We start from the raw sequence: 15,201 nt of genomic DNA on the forward strand, positions 1-15,201 counted from the left end.
CATTTAATTCTTTTCATAAACATAAATAATTTTGAACCACTTAGTATTTAACATAAATGTGAGGTAGCTTCAATGTGTTGTATATATGCTGGAGACCGATAATCACCGTCTAACTTGTTTTAGTTATGTTAAATCTGATAATTATTTTGAATTGTTTGAAAGCATGGAAAGGATCAAGGCACTTTTTGAATTGAGAGTAACCTACTTGACCACATAAAGCCTACCTGTGAGAAGAGCGAGTATCTGATACCCCAATCTGAGCCAAATGAATCAAGTCCTCAAACATGAACTGTCAATATTCATAAGCACAATGCTCATTGAATTTGCCTGAAATTTTTCAAAAATCTAGTTCATGGTTGATTCTTATAGGACTTTGATATTTTTACTTTGTTGAACCCTTAACCTTTTTGTACTTTGTCCCTTGCCTTAGGATAGGGGAACATTCAATTAGAGTTTTGTTGTATTCAAGTTAGGGAGAATAAGGAGGCATTATATGTCAAGTTCTGGTGAAATTGTTAAAATAACCTGACAACATTGAATCAAAGAAAAAGTTGTACATTTGAATAAGAAAAGAAAAGAAAAGAAAAAGAAGAGAAAGAAAGAAAAAAATCAAAAATAGAATAAGTTGTCAAGGTTATTGGTTTGATTGTTAATCACCAAAGGTTGTAATTATTGGTAGGGAAGATATTGGATTTCAAGTTGTATTACAAAGAATGTTCCTCTTTGATAGGCTTTCTGATCAATTGCCCCACATATGACATTTCTTTTGTAGCCCGGCCAAGTTATAACTTTTGCAAGACCTTTTGATCCATGCTTTTATGCTTTTTGAGACGATATTTGGATGGACACCTAACTTAAATAGGATGTTAGCATGATTGTTGGATGTGTGTTCATTACCTCACTTATTGTTATCATAGTATTACATTTACTTTTAAAGAAGTGTGTTAGGTGTGGTTCATAGATAGTTATGTTTATGTTTTGAAGTTTATGATGTATATTTTGTGCTTAGGACTTGTTTCACATTTATAGCTGTGCCAGGAATAATGGAGAACTTCATGCTTACCGGTGCATTCACATTTGAATCACCACTTGAAAATTTTTAATTGATTTGAATTGTTTGGTACTGTGCTAGAAAGCTTGTCCAAAGCCTTGTGAGTTTCCTTTTGATTCTTTTGTTTGAGGACAAACAAAAAGCTAAGTTGGGGAGAGTTTGATAAGTGCTCAAAAGTAATATATTTCATGTGTTAAAAGAGGCATTTTTAGTGACTTGTTATGCAAGTTATCTACGGAAAAGCAATCAATTGTTGTAATTATACCATTTATGCTTTATATGCCTAATTCTACCCAATTTATGCAGGAAATGACAAGCAAGGACCAAAACTCAAGTGTGTGAACCAAGCAAATCCCGCTTACGCGAGATCATCTCGCTTACGCGAGATTTCTCCAGGGAGCAGCTCAACATTCAATTACATCTCGCTTCCAGGGTCGCTTGTGGAATTCAGAATCTCGCTTACGCGAGATCATCTCGCTTACGCAAGATTTCTCCAGGGAACAAATGTAAATTTCGCTTCCATCTCGCTTCAAAGTCGCTCAAGCAGGATTCAAAGGCGGTTTATGTTTGAAGCAACCTCGCTTACGCGAGTTCTAACTCGCTTACGCGAGATTTCTCCAGGGAACATCTTCAAGAACTCGCTTCTGGCTCGCTTCCAACTCGCTTACGCGATATGCAACTTCATCAAGGATCAGGGCTACGTGGCAAGACTTCATTGGCCATTGCTGGATATTTAGGCTTCTCGCTTGAGCGAGATTACACGAACTTAGCCCATTTAAATAGAAGTTTAACTCTCTTTTGAACTATTCACTATTCCATTGTTAAATTTTATACATTTTAAGAGAGAGGTCAGAGCTATTTCCAAGAGAGAAACACAAAGCAAGTGGTTTAGGAGTAGATTCAACTCAAGATCGCTTTGGACACGAAGGATCTTGACATAGAATCTTCATCTTTCCTTCATCCTTTGCATAGTATACATGTCTATGTGTAGCTATCATCTTCTTTGTAGTATTGAGGTAACAAACAAGCTATTATGTAATCTTTTGATCTTTTAATATATAAGGTTCTAGCTTAATGATTCAATATTGTTGTTATTCTTAAGTTTAATGCTTTCAATGAGATTCAAGATGATTTGGACACGAACTCTTGAATCTAGAACTAGGATAACGATCTATCTTATGTTATAGCACTCTTGACAAGTTTGCAAACCTTTGATAATTACTTTTAATCAAGATTTTAATGCTTTCGGATACTTAATCAGGCTGGACACGGTCGATTAAGTTATCTGATCGACTTTGTTATGGTTTAAGGGATTTGGACACGAATGTTTAAACGCTAACTTAGAAATAACGATGTCGCTTTGGACACGAAGGATGTTGTAGAAATGATTGTAATAATATTGGTTATAAAGCTAGAGTCTGTTAATCGATCGAGAGATTGCTGCTGTTATGCTTGCTCGTTATCTTATACCGCAAGCGAAATAGTTCGATCTCCTCTCGTTTTTACTTTTATGTCATCTGTGGATATAGTGTTACAAACAAACAATTTATATCCAAACCCTTAATGTGAACTATTGTGAAAATGCTTATGATTAACGTAACTCCCTGTGGAAACGATCATATACTATACTAACGTATATATAGATTTATGACATGTAAAAAGAAATTACATCATGTATATAAATTGAGCTCTTACTTTGCTTTTTTAAATGTTTGCTAGACTTAGGTTTAATAAATACTAGTTTTTAACATGTTTTGCTATATTTAAGTCTTATTTGGACGAGTGAAAATCTAATTTGGTCCTTGACAATTTTTTTATGTCCAATTTAGTCTCTAATAAAAATAATGATTTAGTCCTTAACATTTTTATACGTAAGATAAATTAGTTCTCAATTCATCATAATAAAGAGATTTATTTTTGAAGCATAGTTTGTGAGATCGACTTATACCGAACACATTTTGATCGTTGAAATTCGAGTTCATGTTTCATTCTTAATTTTACTATGTCCTATCTAACCGTTGGATTGATTTTATTTGGTGTTGTTTGAGCTTGTTTCAGTCGACGACGAAGAAGTTTCTTTTCTTGTCGACAAGATTTTTGAAGGGATAGTTTGTCGAATTGACTTTTACGAAAGATCCTGATGGTGGAAATTGTAGTTTATATTTCATTCTTTGTCCAATTAGATCCTATCTAACGGATTCAATTTGTCGAAATTCTAGTTCAACGTTCATTCTTATCCGAATTAAGTCATAGCTGACCGTCGAGTTCATTTAAATGTAGTTCCCCCCTTACGTTTTAAAATGTTGCGATTTTGGCCCCCTAATAAAAAAATAAAAATTTTGCCCTTTATCTTTTGGGAAATATGCTCTTTTGACCCTCTAACTTTAGGGAAATATGCTCTTTTGGCCCTCTATCTTTAGGGAATAAGCTCTTTTGGCCCTTTGCCTTTACAAATGTGATTTTGGCCCCCTATTTTGAGACACGTGATGTTTTCTCAACAGTTTTGCAACGTTTTGTGAATTAAGGGTTAATTTTTATTTTTCTAAAAAAGGGTTAATTTTTTTTATTTGGTAGCCAAAATTACAATTTTTTAAAAGTTAAAGGTTCACAAATGTATTTAAGCCTTTTGTTTAATATTGTTAGTCTATTTGGTTTTTTTAGTTCACCAAAAAGTGTCCTTTCAAATTTCAACAATCAAGCAGTTCATCTCAACAAATTAGTTTAAGTTTTTTTTTATCTTTTAAAAATGTTGTAACAAAAATATTATAACTAATATTAACTTAATAAGGTCTCTTAGAATTTTTACTCATAATTTTGATGATGTGTCATACATGGCTAGCCTAATTTTATTCTTATGCACCATTTCTCAATATTAAGAATTTCTAAAAAAAATTATTATTTGTTTTCATGTGAGAGAATAGAATTGTTATAAATTTAAAGAAGAAAAAGATTGAGCAAAAAGTTAGAAATCGATCGAAACAAATCAAATAATTAAAGTAACAAACAAAACATCTTATTGAATTATTTGTGATCGATAAACTCAATGTTGGCTAAAGATATAAATAACTAAGGAAATCAAATTTCCCGGCATAGGTCAACGGTATTGTTAACATCATTCAGATTGTTCTCATTTTAACCGATGCCAACGCTAACCTCCCTCATTTTTAAAACAATTGATGCATTAGGAATTCAATTTCCGCGACTTTAACATGAGAAGGAACCGCTACAACAAAGATTCAATTGATATGCTTCATCGTTAGGATGTTGACTTCTTTTGTAACGCCATTTATGGCGTGGATTCGTTCCATTTTGCTATCGAAGGAATGTATATGATATAAAGCGTATGATTCGCTACTCTAATACTTTGCGAAGACCAACCAACCAGCACAATTGATACATTTTCAGCAGCTGAACGGAAACCATAACCTCAGTCCTTAACAAAATCCTCACCACCAAATTTCCTAATTAATCATACAAAAAAATCAAAATCCTCAAAGATATATCCCTCATCTAAGCAACTAGGCTTTAAATATAGTTTGTTACATCTATACTATATATAAGGTGAATGCATGGTTTGAATGATTTTTTCTCTTCCAATTATACCCTTTAGCAAATTTGTCATTCAAAAAGATAAGAATTTATATTATATTTGTTATATTGTTGGTATCATTGAAAAATATAACTATAGTTTGTTACAATATGAAAGTAGAAAATATCATTATTATAATTTTAACAAAATCAAAATTTCATAAAAACTATTGTTCGTAATTTATACGCATTAGCGCAATAAAAAATATGACAGATAGCACAGAGTGTCCATCTAAATGGCAGTACATCTATACTATATATAAAGAGAATAGAGGGGATTTTGGAAAGATTTTGGGCTGACTTTCTGTATTCCACTTATACTCTTAAACAATTTTTTTCTATAATAATGTTAATTTTTTTTAAGGATATAATAATGTTATATAGTTGGTGTTATTAAAAGGATAAGAATTTTTGTTATATTTATTATATTGTTGTTGTCATTGAAAAAGATAAATTATGGTTTGTTGGGTTTGTTACATTTGAAAATCGCAAACATTTATACTGAAATTTTTTATTTATATCAAAAATTCTATATGAAATATTGTTTTTAATTTACACGTAAAATTTCTATAAAATATCATTGATAATCTACACTCGTTAGCGCAATAAAAAGACCTTGCATATATTATGCATTGTCCATATCAATTGATAAATACATTTGTTAAATAATTAGAGGATATAGTATAAATATTTAGATGTGCACTAATTGTTTTTAATATTATATGTTAAAATTTAAATAATTAGAGGATAACAATTTTTTATACTTGTGTTGTGTGTTTGCAAAAGTGTTTTTTATTTTACGCATTTGTGGAAAAATAAGGAAAAAAATAAATAATAAAATAATATATGAATACAAAAGAGATAACAAATAAATAATTAACTTTCCCGTAAAAAAATAATTTTGTTGATATTCTCCATCTAATTTCAAAGTGGTAATTGATGTAATTTATAATTCTTCTATAAAATATTATAACCTTACTAAATCTTATGTGATTATTTATAAATAAAATAAAAATAGTTCTTTTTTACCAAATTAGTTATTGGATAGAAAATAGAAACATAATACATAAACGGGTTAAAATTGAGAATATCTTTAAATTTTTAACATATATAATTTATTCTCACATGACATGCATGACTGAAAGAGACTTATTGACTACATGAAGAATGAGGAAAATATGTATTATTTGAAAGATGTGTTGGTGGTTCATGCATGTAGTTGGTGTGGTTGTTTGTGGTTAAAATAAATGACATCAAAAGTCATATTTGGTAAAAGAAATGTGTCATGTATGTATTATTTACTAGATATATTGGTGGTTCATATACATGTAGTTTGTGAATGAAATGCATTACTTCAAAGTCATGTTTAGGGCCAATTAGTTATAACTTTTTTTAAAATATATTTTTATAGTGTAACATCTTTTTGCTATAATTTTATCAACCAAGAATTTTTTAAAGTAAGCTTGAAATAAAAAAAACTCGTTTAAATAACTTCTCTTAAAAGATCATTCTAAGTTTAAAAAAAAATAGATGGTAAAATTTTTAAAAAAATTCTCTAAAATAGGATGTTATTTCAAACAGCTTCTCATAAAAATCATTTTTGTAAATATAGGGCTCTGTTACGGATTAAAATAAAAGTAATTTTGACATAAAATAATTTAGAAATTATATTTTAGAGATTTTATGAAAAATTAGAATCTATTTTGCGTTTGTTTACCGTAATAAAAATCATTTTTTTAAACAAATAATTTAGTTTGTTTGGATACAACTATATAAATGAGACTTTTTGTTACAAAATTAGTTCAATCTTTTAAACCATATTTTCTCACTCCTCTAAAAAAAAAAAATTTGAGAAGTTGCTCTTAACAGCTTCTCATTTGAAGTTGTTTCTAGATTTTTTTAGATTCTGATTTTTTTTTAAAAGTTGTAACAAACGGATGCAAAACTCTTAAAACTAATTTTTTTTCTTAAAAAAGCAATTACAAACGGGCTCATAATCAATGTCAAAATCTCTTTTTCCGCTTCTTAAAAACCCCAATACCATAGCTTTTGGAATCGCCTTTGATCCTTTTGTTCGGGTTCTTAAAACTTAAAAGCTCCAATACCATAGTTTTTAATTAATCTCAAGGTCTCAGGTTCGGTGCTAATGTTAATTTTGATGAGTTAGTTTGACTTCTTAAAAAGATACTACGATGATATTGATCTGCTAATTTTTATAGACTAAATACTCATTTATTTGTTTGTGTTTTTATAATAATTTTGTATGTTTGAATATGTTAAAATTGAAGTGTCATGTGTTAAGAAAAGTTTCCCTAGAAGAACATATACATGCATATTAATATCTGTCCTCTACATGCGTCACATTTTTGTTGCAATAAGGGTTCTTAATTTTATCTCATTGAAATGGAGTACATTCTTGTTCTTTGTGGAAAGGTGACTCATCTATTTAGTACTCATAACTTTCTTGTAATGTACAAGCAACTAAATTTATTGTATTTAAATATAGATGAAGTCACTTAAGTTAGTAAATTAGAAACTGTTAAATTAGCTTGCATTCTGAGTTCATATGAATAGCTTTAACTAACACAAGACCTTAAACTCAACCTCACTTTAACAAATAAGACAAGATATAGTACAAGTTGAAGTTTTGTGAATAATACAAAGTCAAAGACGTTGGCGGTGATAAGGATATTGATGCCCCGTACTGTCCTAATATTGACAATGTCAATGGTATGGTACATTAAATACCAATAACTAACTTCATCCACATTTGTCAAAGTTTTCCACTAAAGTACCAAACTCGTGGATCTACTTGTATTGGGAGTTCTAGATGAGTTTTCTTCTATTAAAAATGTTTTTCTGAATTTTTTTTAAATCTTTTTTTTTGTTACCCTTGGTTTTTTAGGAAATGGGTCTTAATAATACTAAAATTTAGTCAAAACAAATTTCATCTAAAACTTGAATTCATATTCTTCTAAATTATTTGTTTTTTTATGGAACTTATTAACAACTTAGGTCCAATCATTTGATTTATTTCTCTCTTATATTAGAAATGGTATTCTTTGTATAACCGATCACAATTAATGAGATAAGACTTAGTTACTATATTAAAAAAACAAATCTAAAACTAAACCGATAGTTTTTTTTTAGCGTAAAAATCATTTTTTTTTATGACAAAATGAGCTTTGAAAAATGCCTACACACAAACATAACTAAAATATTAAAATGACGGGTTAAATAAGTTTTTCGTCCCTATAAATATAACGAATTTCGATTTTAGTCCCTAGAAAATTAAACTGAAGGTTTTCTTCCTCACAAAAAAAAAATAAATTATTATGAATGTCAATATTATAACTCTTTTATGTTCAAATTGTATCCATGTTATGTCCGTTTATTATGTTCAACTTTTATATATTCATCTTATGTTCAAAAAATGTCAAAAACATGTCAAAATTATATCGATTGGGGACCAAAAGTAAAACAAAATGTTTTGCAATGATGAAAACATCTCATATTATTTTTTAGAGGCTGAAATCAAAATTTGATATATTTATAGACGAAAAACTTATTTAACCCTAAAATGACTATCTTTAAACAGAGGCTCTTAAATTAATGGGTTAAATATATTTTTGGCCCCTATAAAATTTGGAACTTCTAAATTTAGTCCTTACTTAATTTTAATAGCTTTTTTAGTCCCTATAAAAATAATTTACATGTAGTTTTCGTCCCTAGTAAAACAAAGTTTCTCTTGATTATTCTTAAACTCTTAAATTTTTTAACGATGTTTTTTAGACAGGTTTAGAACATTACATAAGGTTTGTTAACTAAAATTTAAAATTTTTTAACATTAAATGAATTAAATATGAATATTTTTAAAAGACAAAAGTTCAAGATAAAAGTAACAAAAATCTGGATGTAGAAATAAAATTGAGATAATTTTTTACATATGAACTTTTAGTAATGTTCTTAATACTTCTACAAAAAATTGTTCAAAATCTTAAAAGTTTAAGCATAATTGAACAAATTTAGATTTAGTAGGGACTAAAATTGAGTACAGAAATTTTTTACAGGGACTAAAAACACTATTAAAATTTAGTAATTACTAAACTTAGAAGGTCCCAATTTTATAGGGACCAAAAAACATATTTAACCCTAAATTAATTTTGTAAAAATGAACGATAATTTATATTTAAATTTGATTGCATAAAAGTGAGTTAAATAAAAAATTTGAATGTAAGAATCACATATGAAATAAAAAGATTACAAATGTTAAGCTTCAAGTAAGAATCGATTGTCCCTCGAGAAAAAAAAAAAAAAAAAAAGCAAAAAAAAGTTAGAATCGATTATAAAGGCAACATCAATTCTAATAAATAATCCTCAAACATACTAAAGTTGGAAGTCATAAGGTTGCTTATTGTTCAGACTTTAGTATATGTTTGAGATTTTTTTTTTTTTATGAGAATTGATGTTCCCTTATTGTTGGGAGAGTGACATAAAGGAGATGTGAGAAAAACATATTCAAAATCACTTTTGAATCTTTCAAAAGTGAATCCAAATATAAACCAAGCAAGACAAACTACTTCTAGATTCAAAGATCAAAAGAGTTTGTGCTCCATTCTCATCTCCCTGTCTAAAATCACATTACATGATTAAAGGAACAACTTTGCTGCCAACAAATTTAAATGCAGTGGTTCTAACCAAAAAATAATAATTTAAAAGCAGTGGTTCCATTTAGACAAATTATTGTCCATTCAAATAATCAATCAAAACTATGTAAAATTCACTATCAAAACTAAAAGCAGATCCTAAATTGAGGTAGATCCTTCAATTTACAATTTTCATTCAAAATGTGTTTTTAAAATGCAAAAGAGACATTTATTTTTAAAAATAATAACAAATGAAAAGATTTATTTAAAACAAACTAAATAAACAAAAAATCATTTCAAACAACTTGATGCATAAATTATAGGGTAGAAACTTTACCTGCCCCCAAAGTCACCTCAGAAGTAAACATCCGACGAAAAAAATTGTGTCGTCTAGATGTGTACTTCACGATAAAATCACAATATTTTTTTTTCGCCCGGACACTTCTGCAATCAAATTATAGTGCTATTGGTAGGTTAAAATTTTGCACCAATTGTTAATGCAAAACTGAACAAACGCGAAATACAGACGGGCTCAATTATACCATCAAACCTACCACATGATTAAATTTTCAAGCCATATGATTCAACTTCTCATAGATTTTATTGTCTACCATCAAAACTAACCAACAATTGAATTCTGTAAAGTATATCATGGCTACTATTCCCTCCGCCGAAAATTTAACTATATCACAACAACACCAAACCTTCCAGTAACATGAAATCTGAACAAAACTTGAAAATTAAGTATCCAAACTAGTGTATATAGCTTTTTTTCCAAAGACAGGAGCAAAAGCACATCAGGAGTATATGTGTTTCTCAACTCAATTCCCCTAAGGATGTATAAGAACAGAAATAACTTAAGCTACCTCATAAACCTAGCCATCCATTAGGAAGATTGGTTTCACAGCCTCCTTCTAGGACTAAACAACTTCTTTAGACAAAATAGATGTATGCAAGCCCCAACAGCATCAGGATTAGCAAGACAGCAATACCAGTCCAAAGCAAGTCATTGTTGGACTTTTTCCGCTTCAGGATAGCTTTTGGAATTGCCTCTGGTGCTTTTGCTCGGCTTCTGGACCTGACACTGCTTTCCTTTGTGACCTTTTCCTTCACTGGGGCAGCGGCCTCAACAACATCATCCACCTTTTCTTGTTCAGTTGCCTCGAGTTCTGCAGCTTCCTGTTCCTCCTGGGGAGTGGCAGCAGCTCCAGACTTCTTCTTTGCTTTCTTTTCGAGGACCTACAAAACAATTCCAGATTTTGGAAATTATATCTCAATGGAATAGGAAAATGGATTTAGATCCCACTAGTAAGGCCTTATTTGGATAAACAATTTATTCAAGGCCTCATTACAAATTACACTAATTCAGAGATCCAATTACAAACATTTTTAGTTTAGGGACCTACTTAAAAATCTTCAAATAGTTGAAGGACCTAATTTGTTACCTTTTTTCCCTATGGCATGACAAAAACTAGCACGAGAGAATCTAAATCCATAAAGATATTACGGTAAAATTAATAGACCCGACACAAATAATGATGAGTCGAAAGATAGTTTATTTTTAAAAAAAAAAAAAAAAAAAAAATCTCTATAGCATGATATAAACTAGCACGAGAGAATCTAAATAAAAAAAGAACCAAATCAAGAATTAAATTACCTTAAGTTTCTTCTCAGCTTCCTTTTGTGCTTTGAGAGCTGCTTTTGCTGCAGCTTTCTCTGCCATCTTCTTCTTCCTTTCAGCAGCAAGCTTTGCTTTTGCAATTTCCTCTTCTCTTTTCATCTCTTTCAACTTTGCTGGATCAATTTCAGGCTCTTTTGCAGCAGGAGTGTCCTTGTGAGGATTTTCAAATTCATAATCATCATCAACTGCTGCCAAATCCCTCCCTTTGGATTTGGTTTCCTTTTGAGCTGGCAAAGTTTCAACTGGAGAAGGCTTAGGCGCTTCCTTTGGCTGTTTTGCGACAGCTTTTGGTAATGCCTCAGGTTCAGCAGCAGGTTTCGGTTCTTCCAGCAGTGGCTTTTCATCCCAGTTCCTCATGCGCCCGTCCCTACTCAGCTGCCTCATATCCAACGATGACAAAATTCTTTTCTCATAATCAGCCCTAAAAGCTTTGCCGCCGTTCCAAAGTGACATGAATTTCTCACCCTACAATCAGAGGGGAAAATTAGAAAAAAGCAAGATTCAACCACAACCAATATCACGGTCAGAGAAATCAGCAAAAAGAGATGGTTGCTGTGTAATCCCATCGTTGCCTATTTGACAGCTCCGAAGAATGAATATTTATGTGGGCTAACTAACCTCTGTCTCTGAAAGTTCATCAATAGCAGCAACATCTTTCTTAGCAGCCAGCTCACGTGCCTTGGTCAGAAGTGTACGACTTTGGTAGAAATAGGTGTTCTGAAAAAGAAAATACGAAGTCATATTCAGAAATTAATTTGGAGAGTTAGATCATGACGCTAGGAAAGAAAGAAAGAAAAACAAGTTATGAAATAACGACAAAAATTACTAGATAGTTACATTAGCAACAGCATCAAGAATTACACATTGACGGGTTCATGACAATAGATATGCTAAACAATCATCAGATTCTTATCGCAATTTCAACTAAAAATCAAACAGAAAATTTTAGGTGCAAACTTCACTATTAGTCAGATTAAATGTGGTATGATACTGGATCAAAATCGGAAGATTTAAAAACAGACTGAGAGTCATTGAATGCCACATTTTCAGATGAATAGAAGTGACATCTTCCACATTTTGTATTCCATCTTTCAAAAGTTTATTCATGTAAACTGAGATGAAAATGTAAAAATAAGGGTTTCACCACATCCTATACATAAATTTGAAAAAAAGAAGACATTTTTGTAGTTAATACTGAATATAGAAAACGTTACCAGAAAAAATTCACAATCAAATGCACCCTTGGGTTCAAACAAAACCGTTTTTAATTTTAACAATATTCCTTTGAGACTAGACAATAGAGTAGACAATGCTCATAATTATAGCAAAACATACCCCCTCATCACGCTGTTTCCTCAGCTTCTGAATGCTCTCAAAAGCTTGTTCCCTCTTCTGAGTGACAGCTTGCAGTTCTGCCTGCAGAGACTGGATATCAATGTCAATGGCTTTCAGCACATCATCAATTTGCTTGATTTTGGACCGAATCGCCTGTCTCTCTTTCTTCACTCCATCCAAATCCCCACCTATAAGCTGCAAGAAAATTGAACATGTAAAGGACTATTTAACTAATAATAAAACATAATGAAAAAAATTCAAAACTCTTGAAAAAAAACCAATAGCAAAACTTACAAAAAAGTATATCTTACCTTAACCTGGTCTTGGATGGTATCTTTCGGCCCAATAGTATCATGCAACTTGGTCCTCATTGCAGAATTGGCAATGACTTTCTCCCTTGTCCCCTCAAGCTGTTTGATTTCACGGAGGATTTGCTTTTCTTCAGTCAATGGAATGCTCTCGTGCTGAATGCGGTACTGTAAGCCATATATCTGTATCCATAAAAGCATATCAGTGGTGAGTGAATGAAGAATACATGTTCGAATTAACTAAAACACAAGTAAAGTGAGGGCTTTGGATTAAAAAGCAACTAAGAGATTCATAACATACGAAATGGTCAAGTTCCTCCTCAGATGAGAAGATCCCGCCCCGACCAGCATTATTTGAATTGCGCAGCTTTCCCAGTGCCTGCTGCAGAGGCTCAATCTCCTTCATTTTCTCATCAAAAAGACTCTGATATTGCCTGTTGTCCTCTCTTAGAATCTTAATCTGAGAAATCAACTCAGATTTTTCCGACTGCAGGGAAGAGTAAAGACCAAATATGCAATTATAATAAGATGTATATTGAGATTATAAAACTTTCATAGAAAAAAGTTCCTTTTTTTTAAAAGGAGAAAAAACTTCCCGTTGTCAAGTCATGTGCAACACACATTAATTTTTTATTACATATCAAATGATTTTGAGAAATAACTTCGCCAGTAGACAAAAACGTGCCTTTAAGGGTTTTATTGTTCAATGCCGAGGCACCAAAACATGGATGTCTTGACATCAGAAAATAAATGATTTGACTCCTTTGAACTAATTTTACAGGTTACATCTCAAGGTAATACGACAAAATGTGCCTTTTACAGTTTGCGGCTCAACGCCTTGAGTCAAGAGACACCAAGACACGAATCCCTTCAAGACCGGAAAATAAAGTATTTGACCCTTTGCATTAATTTTCAATATTAATTGACAACTCAAGCATAGCACTAATAGCTCAAATAAAATATTAAATTGCTACGGTTTTAAAACATTCTGATTATCTTATATCTACATTAACTAGATGGCACCACAGTAATAACAAGTAAAATAGTTTGATATTTAGGGTTTTGTACAGTAACAAACACGACAATCAACAATAGTGAATTATCACCAACTCACCCTCTTTGCCTTCAGCGCTTCAGTGATCTGAAACCGAGCTTGATTTTTCTTGCTGATCTCCTTATCAAGCAGATCAATCTTAGCTTTGATGGATGGATCGTCATAAGGCCTGCATCGGACAAAGTAAAAAGAATGAATCTGCTTAGGTGCAGGCCATTCTTCAGCAACATCTTTCGGGGTATTGGAATCAGCAACATCGTTGACTTCCGCTTTCGCAGATTCATCTCCATGTGAGCCAAACTTGATGGTCTCACCAGCTCCCAGATCTTTCTCCGGCTTTCCATTCTCCTTTTCAAGAGTAACAGGTTTGTCTCCTTCAACACCGTTATCCATTGGTCCTTGAACCATCTCGAATCCCACAACCTCAACCGACATAGCTCCAACTACAAAATCGAAGATACCTGAATCCAAATAAAAATAAATAAATAAATATTTAAATCATATCAAAGTATGAAAAATTCAGTAGTATGTATAATTCAATATTTGATCCACATGCTCAATAAACAGATACTAAATCATGAATCACAGATTAAATTTTCAGTAACATTAATAGTGTATTATCATTGTCAAACAAACAAATACACATGCAGAAAATTCAAAAAGTAAAAAAAAAAAAAAAAAAAAAAAAAAAAAAAAAAAAACACACCATATATACAACAAATCAACATGAACAATGAACACTTCAATCAATAAAACAATTGCATCAAATTGATCACAAACAACCAATCCAGCCATATCACATGACATCAAAAAAAGAGATCTAAACTTTACCATCTTAATCTCAAACATGCAAACCAAAAAAAAATCACAATTCAGATAAATAATTTATTAACAAATAAATAAAAATCAAATTTTTAGGTTAAAAAACTTAAAACCAAACCTTATTCAATTACGATCAAACTCAACATGCAAAATCCAAATCTCAAATAAATAAGCAAAGACAACAAAATAAAAAACTTCATAAGGGCATGATCTGAATAATCAATCACTACATCATTGATACATACACAAAAACAAAAGATAAGTACTATAAATAAATAAAAAATACACACACCTTATTCAATTGTGATCAAACCCAACATGCAAAATCCAAATCTCAGAAAAAATAACCAAACAAAGCAAAATTAAAAACTTTATAAAGGGTATGATCTGAATATTGAAAACTGAATCAAACCCATCAATGATTAACAAAAACAAAAAACAAGTAAGTAGTTTGAATTCAAAAAAAAAACAAACTTGAGAAATGAAAAACAGAGAGAAATGAACAATACCAGTGTATAGAGCTAAGAAGATTTGTAAAGAGAAGACCCCTTTTGAAAAAGGGTCTCCAAATCAAAAAAAGAGTTTATGTAAAAACCCAAAATTGAAAAATGGGTCAGATCTCGCTCTGTTTTCTTCTTCTTCCTCCACGTGCAGGTTTACTCAAGAACCCGTTTAGAGAGAGAGAGATATAGAGAGAGAGAGAATGAGAAAGAGAC

The 15,201-nt window shown here is 31.1% G+C and overlaps 1 protein-coding gene across 2 annotated transcripts; it reads right to left on the reverse strand.

The window, feature by feature from the left end:
- Nucleotides 1-9,864: 9,864 nt before the first annotated feature.
- On the reverse strand, nucleotides 9,865-15,201 carry LOC146949727 (proton pump-interactor 1-like). 2 transcript variants are annotated; one of them, XM_085745668.1, is made up of 8 exons: nucleotides 14,995-15,201; nucleotides 13,724-14,106; nucleotides 12,911-13,096; nucleotides 12,613-12,792; nucleotides 12,302-12,496; nucleotides 11,585-11,683; nucleotides 10,943-11,431; nucleotides 9,865-10,524 (listed from the first exon to the last, which is right to left on the reverse strand). In XM_085745668.1, exons 2-8 carry the CDS (start codon nucleotides 14,096-14,098, stop codon nucleotides 10,219-10,221), a joined length of 1,830 nt encoding a protein of 609 aa, XP_085601794.1. In that variant the 5' UTR covers nucleotides 14,099-14,106; nucleotides 14,995-15,201; the 3' UTR covers nucleotides 9,865-10,218. The 2 variants fall into 2 exon arrangements, with proteins under 2 accessions (XP_085601794.1, XP_085601793.1); XM_085745667.1 differs by having other exon boundaries at nucleotides 13,724-14,124.

The sequence above is a fragment of the Medicago sativa genome, chromosome 2, assembly GCF_051527215.1.
Source record: "Medicago sativa cultivar Bolivia chromosome 2, Bolivia_mono, whole genome shotgun sequence".
NCBI lineage: Eukaryota > Viridiplantae > Streptophyta > Magnoliopsida > Fabales > Fabaceae > Medicago > Medicago sativa.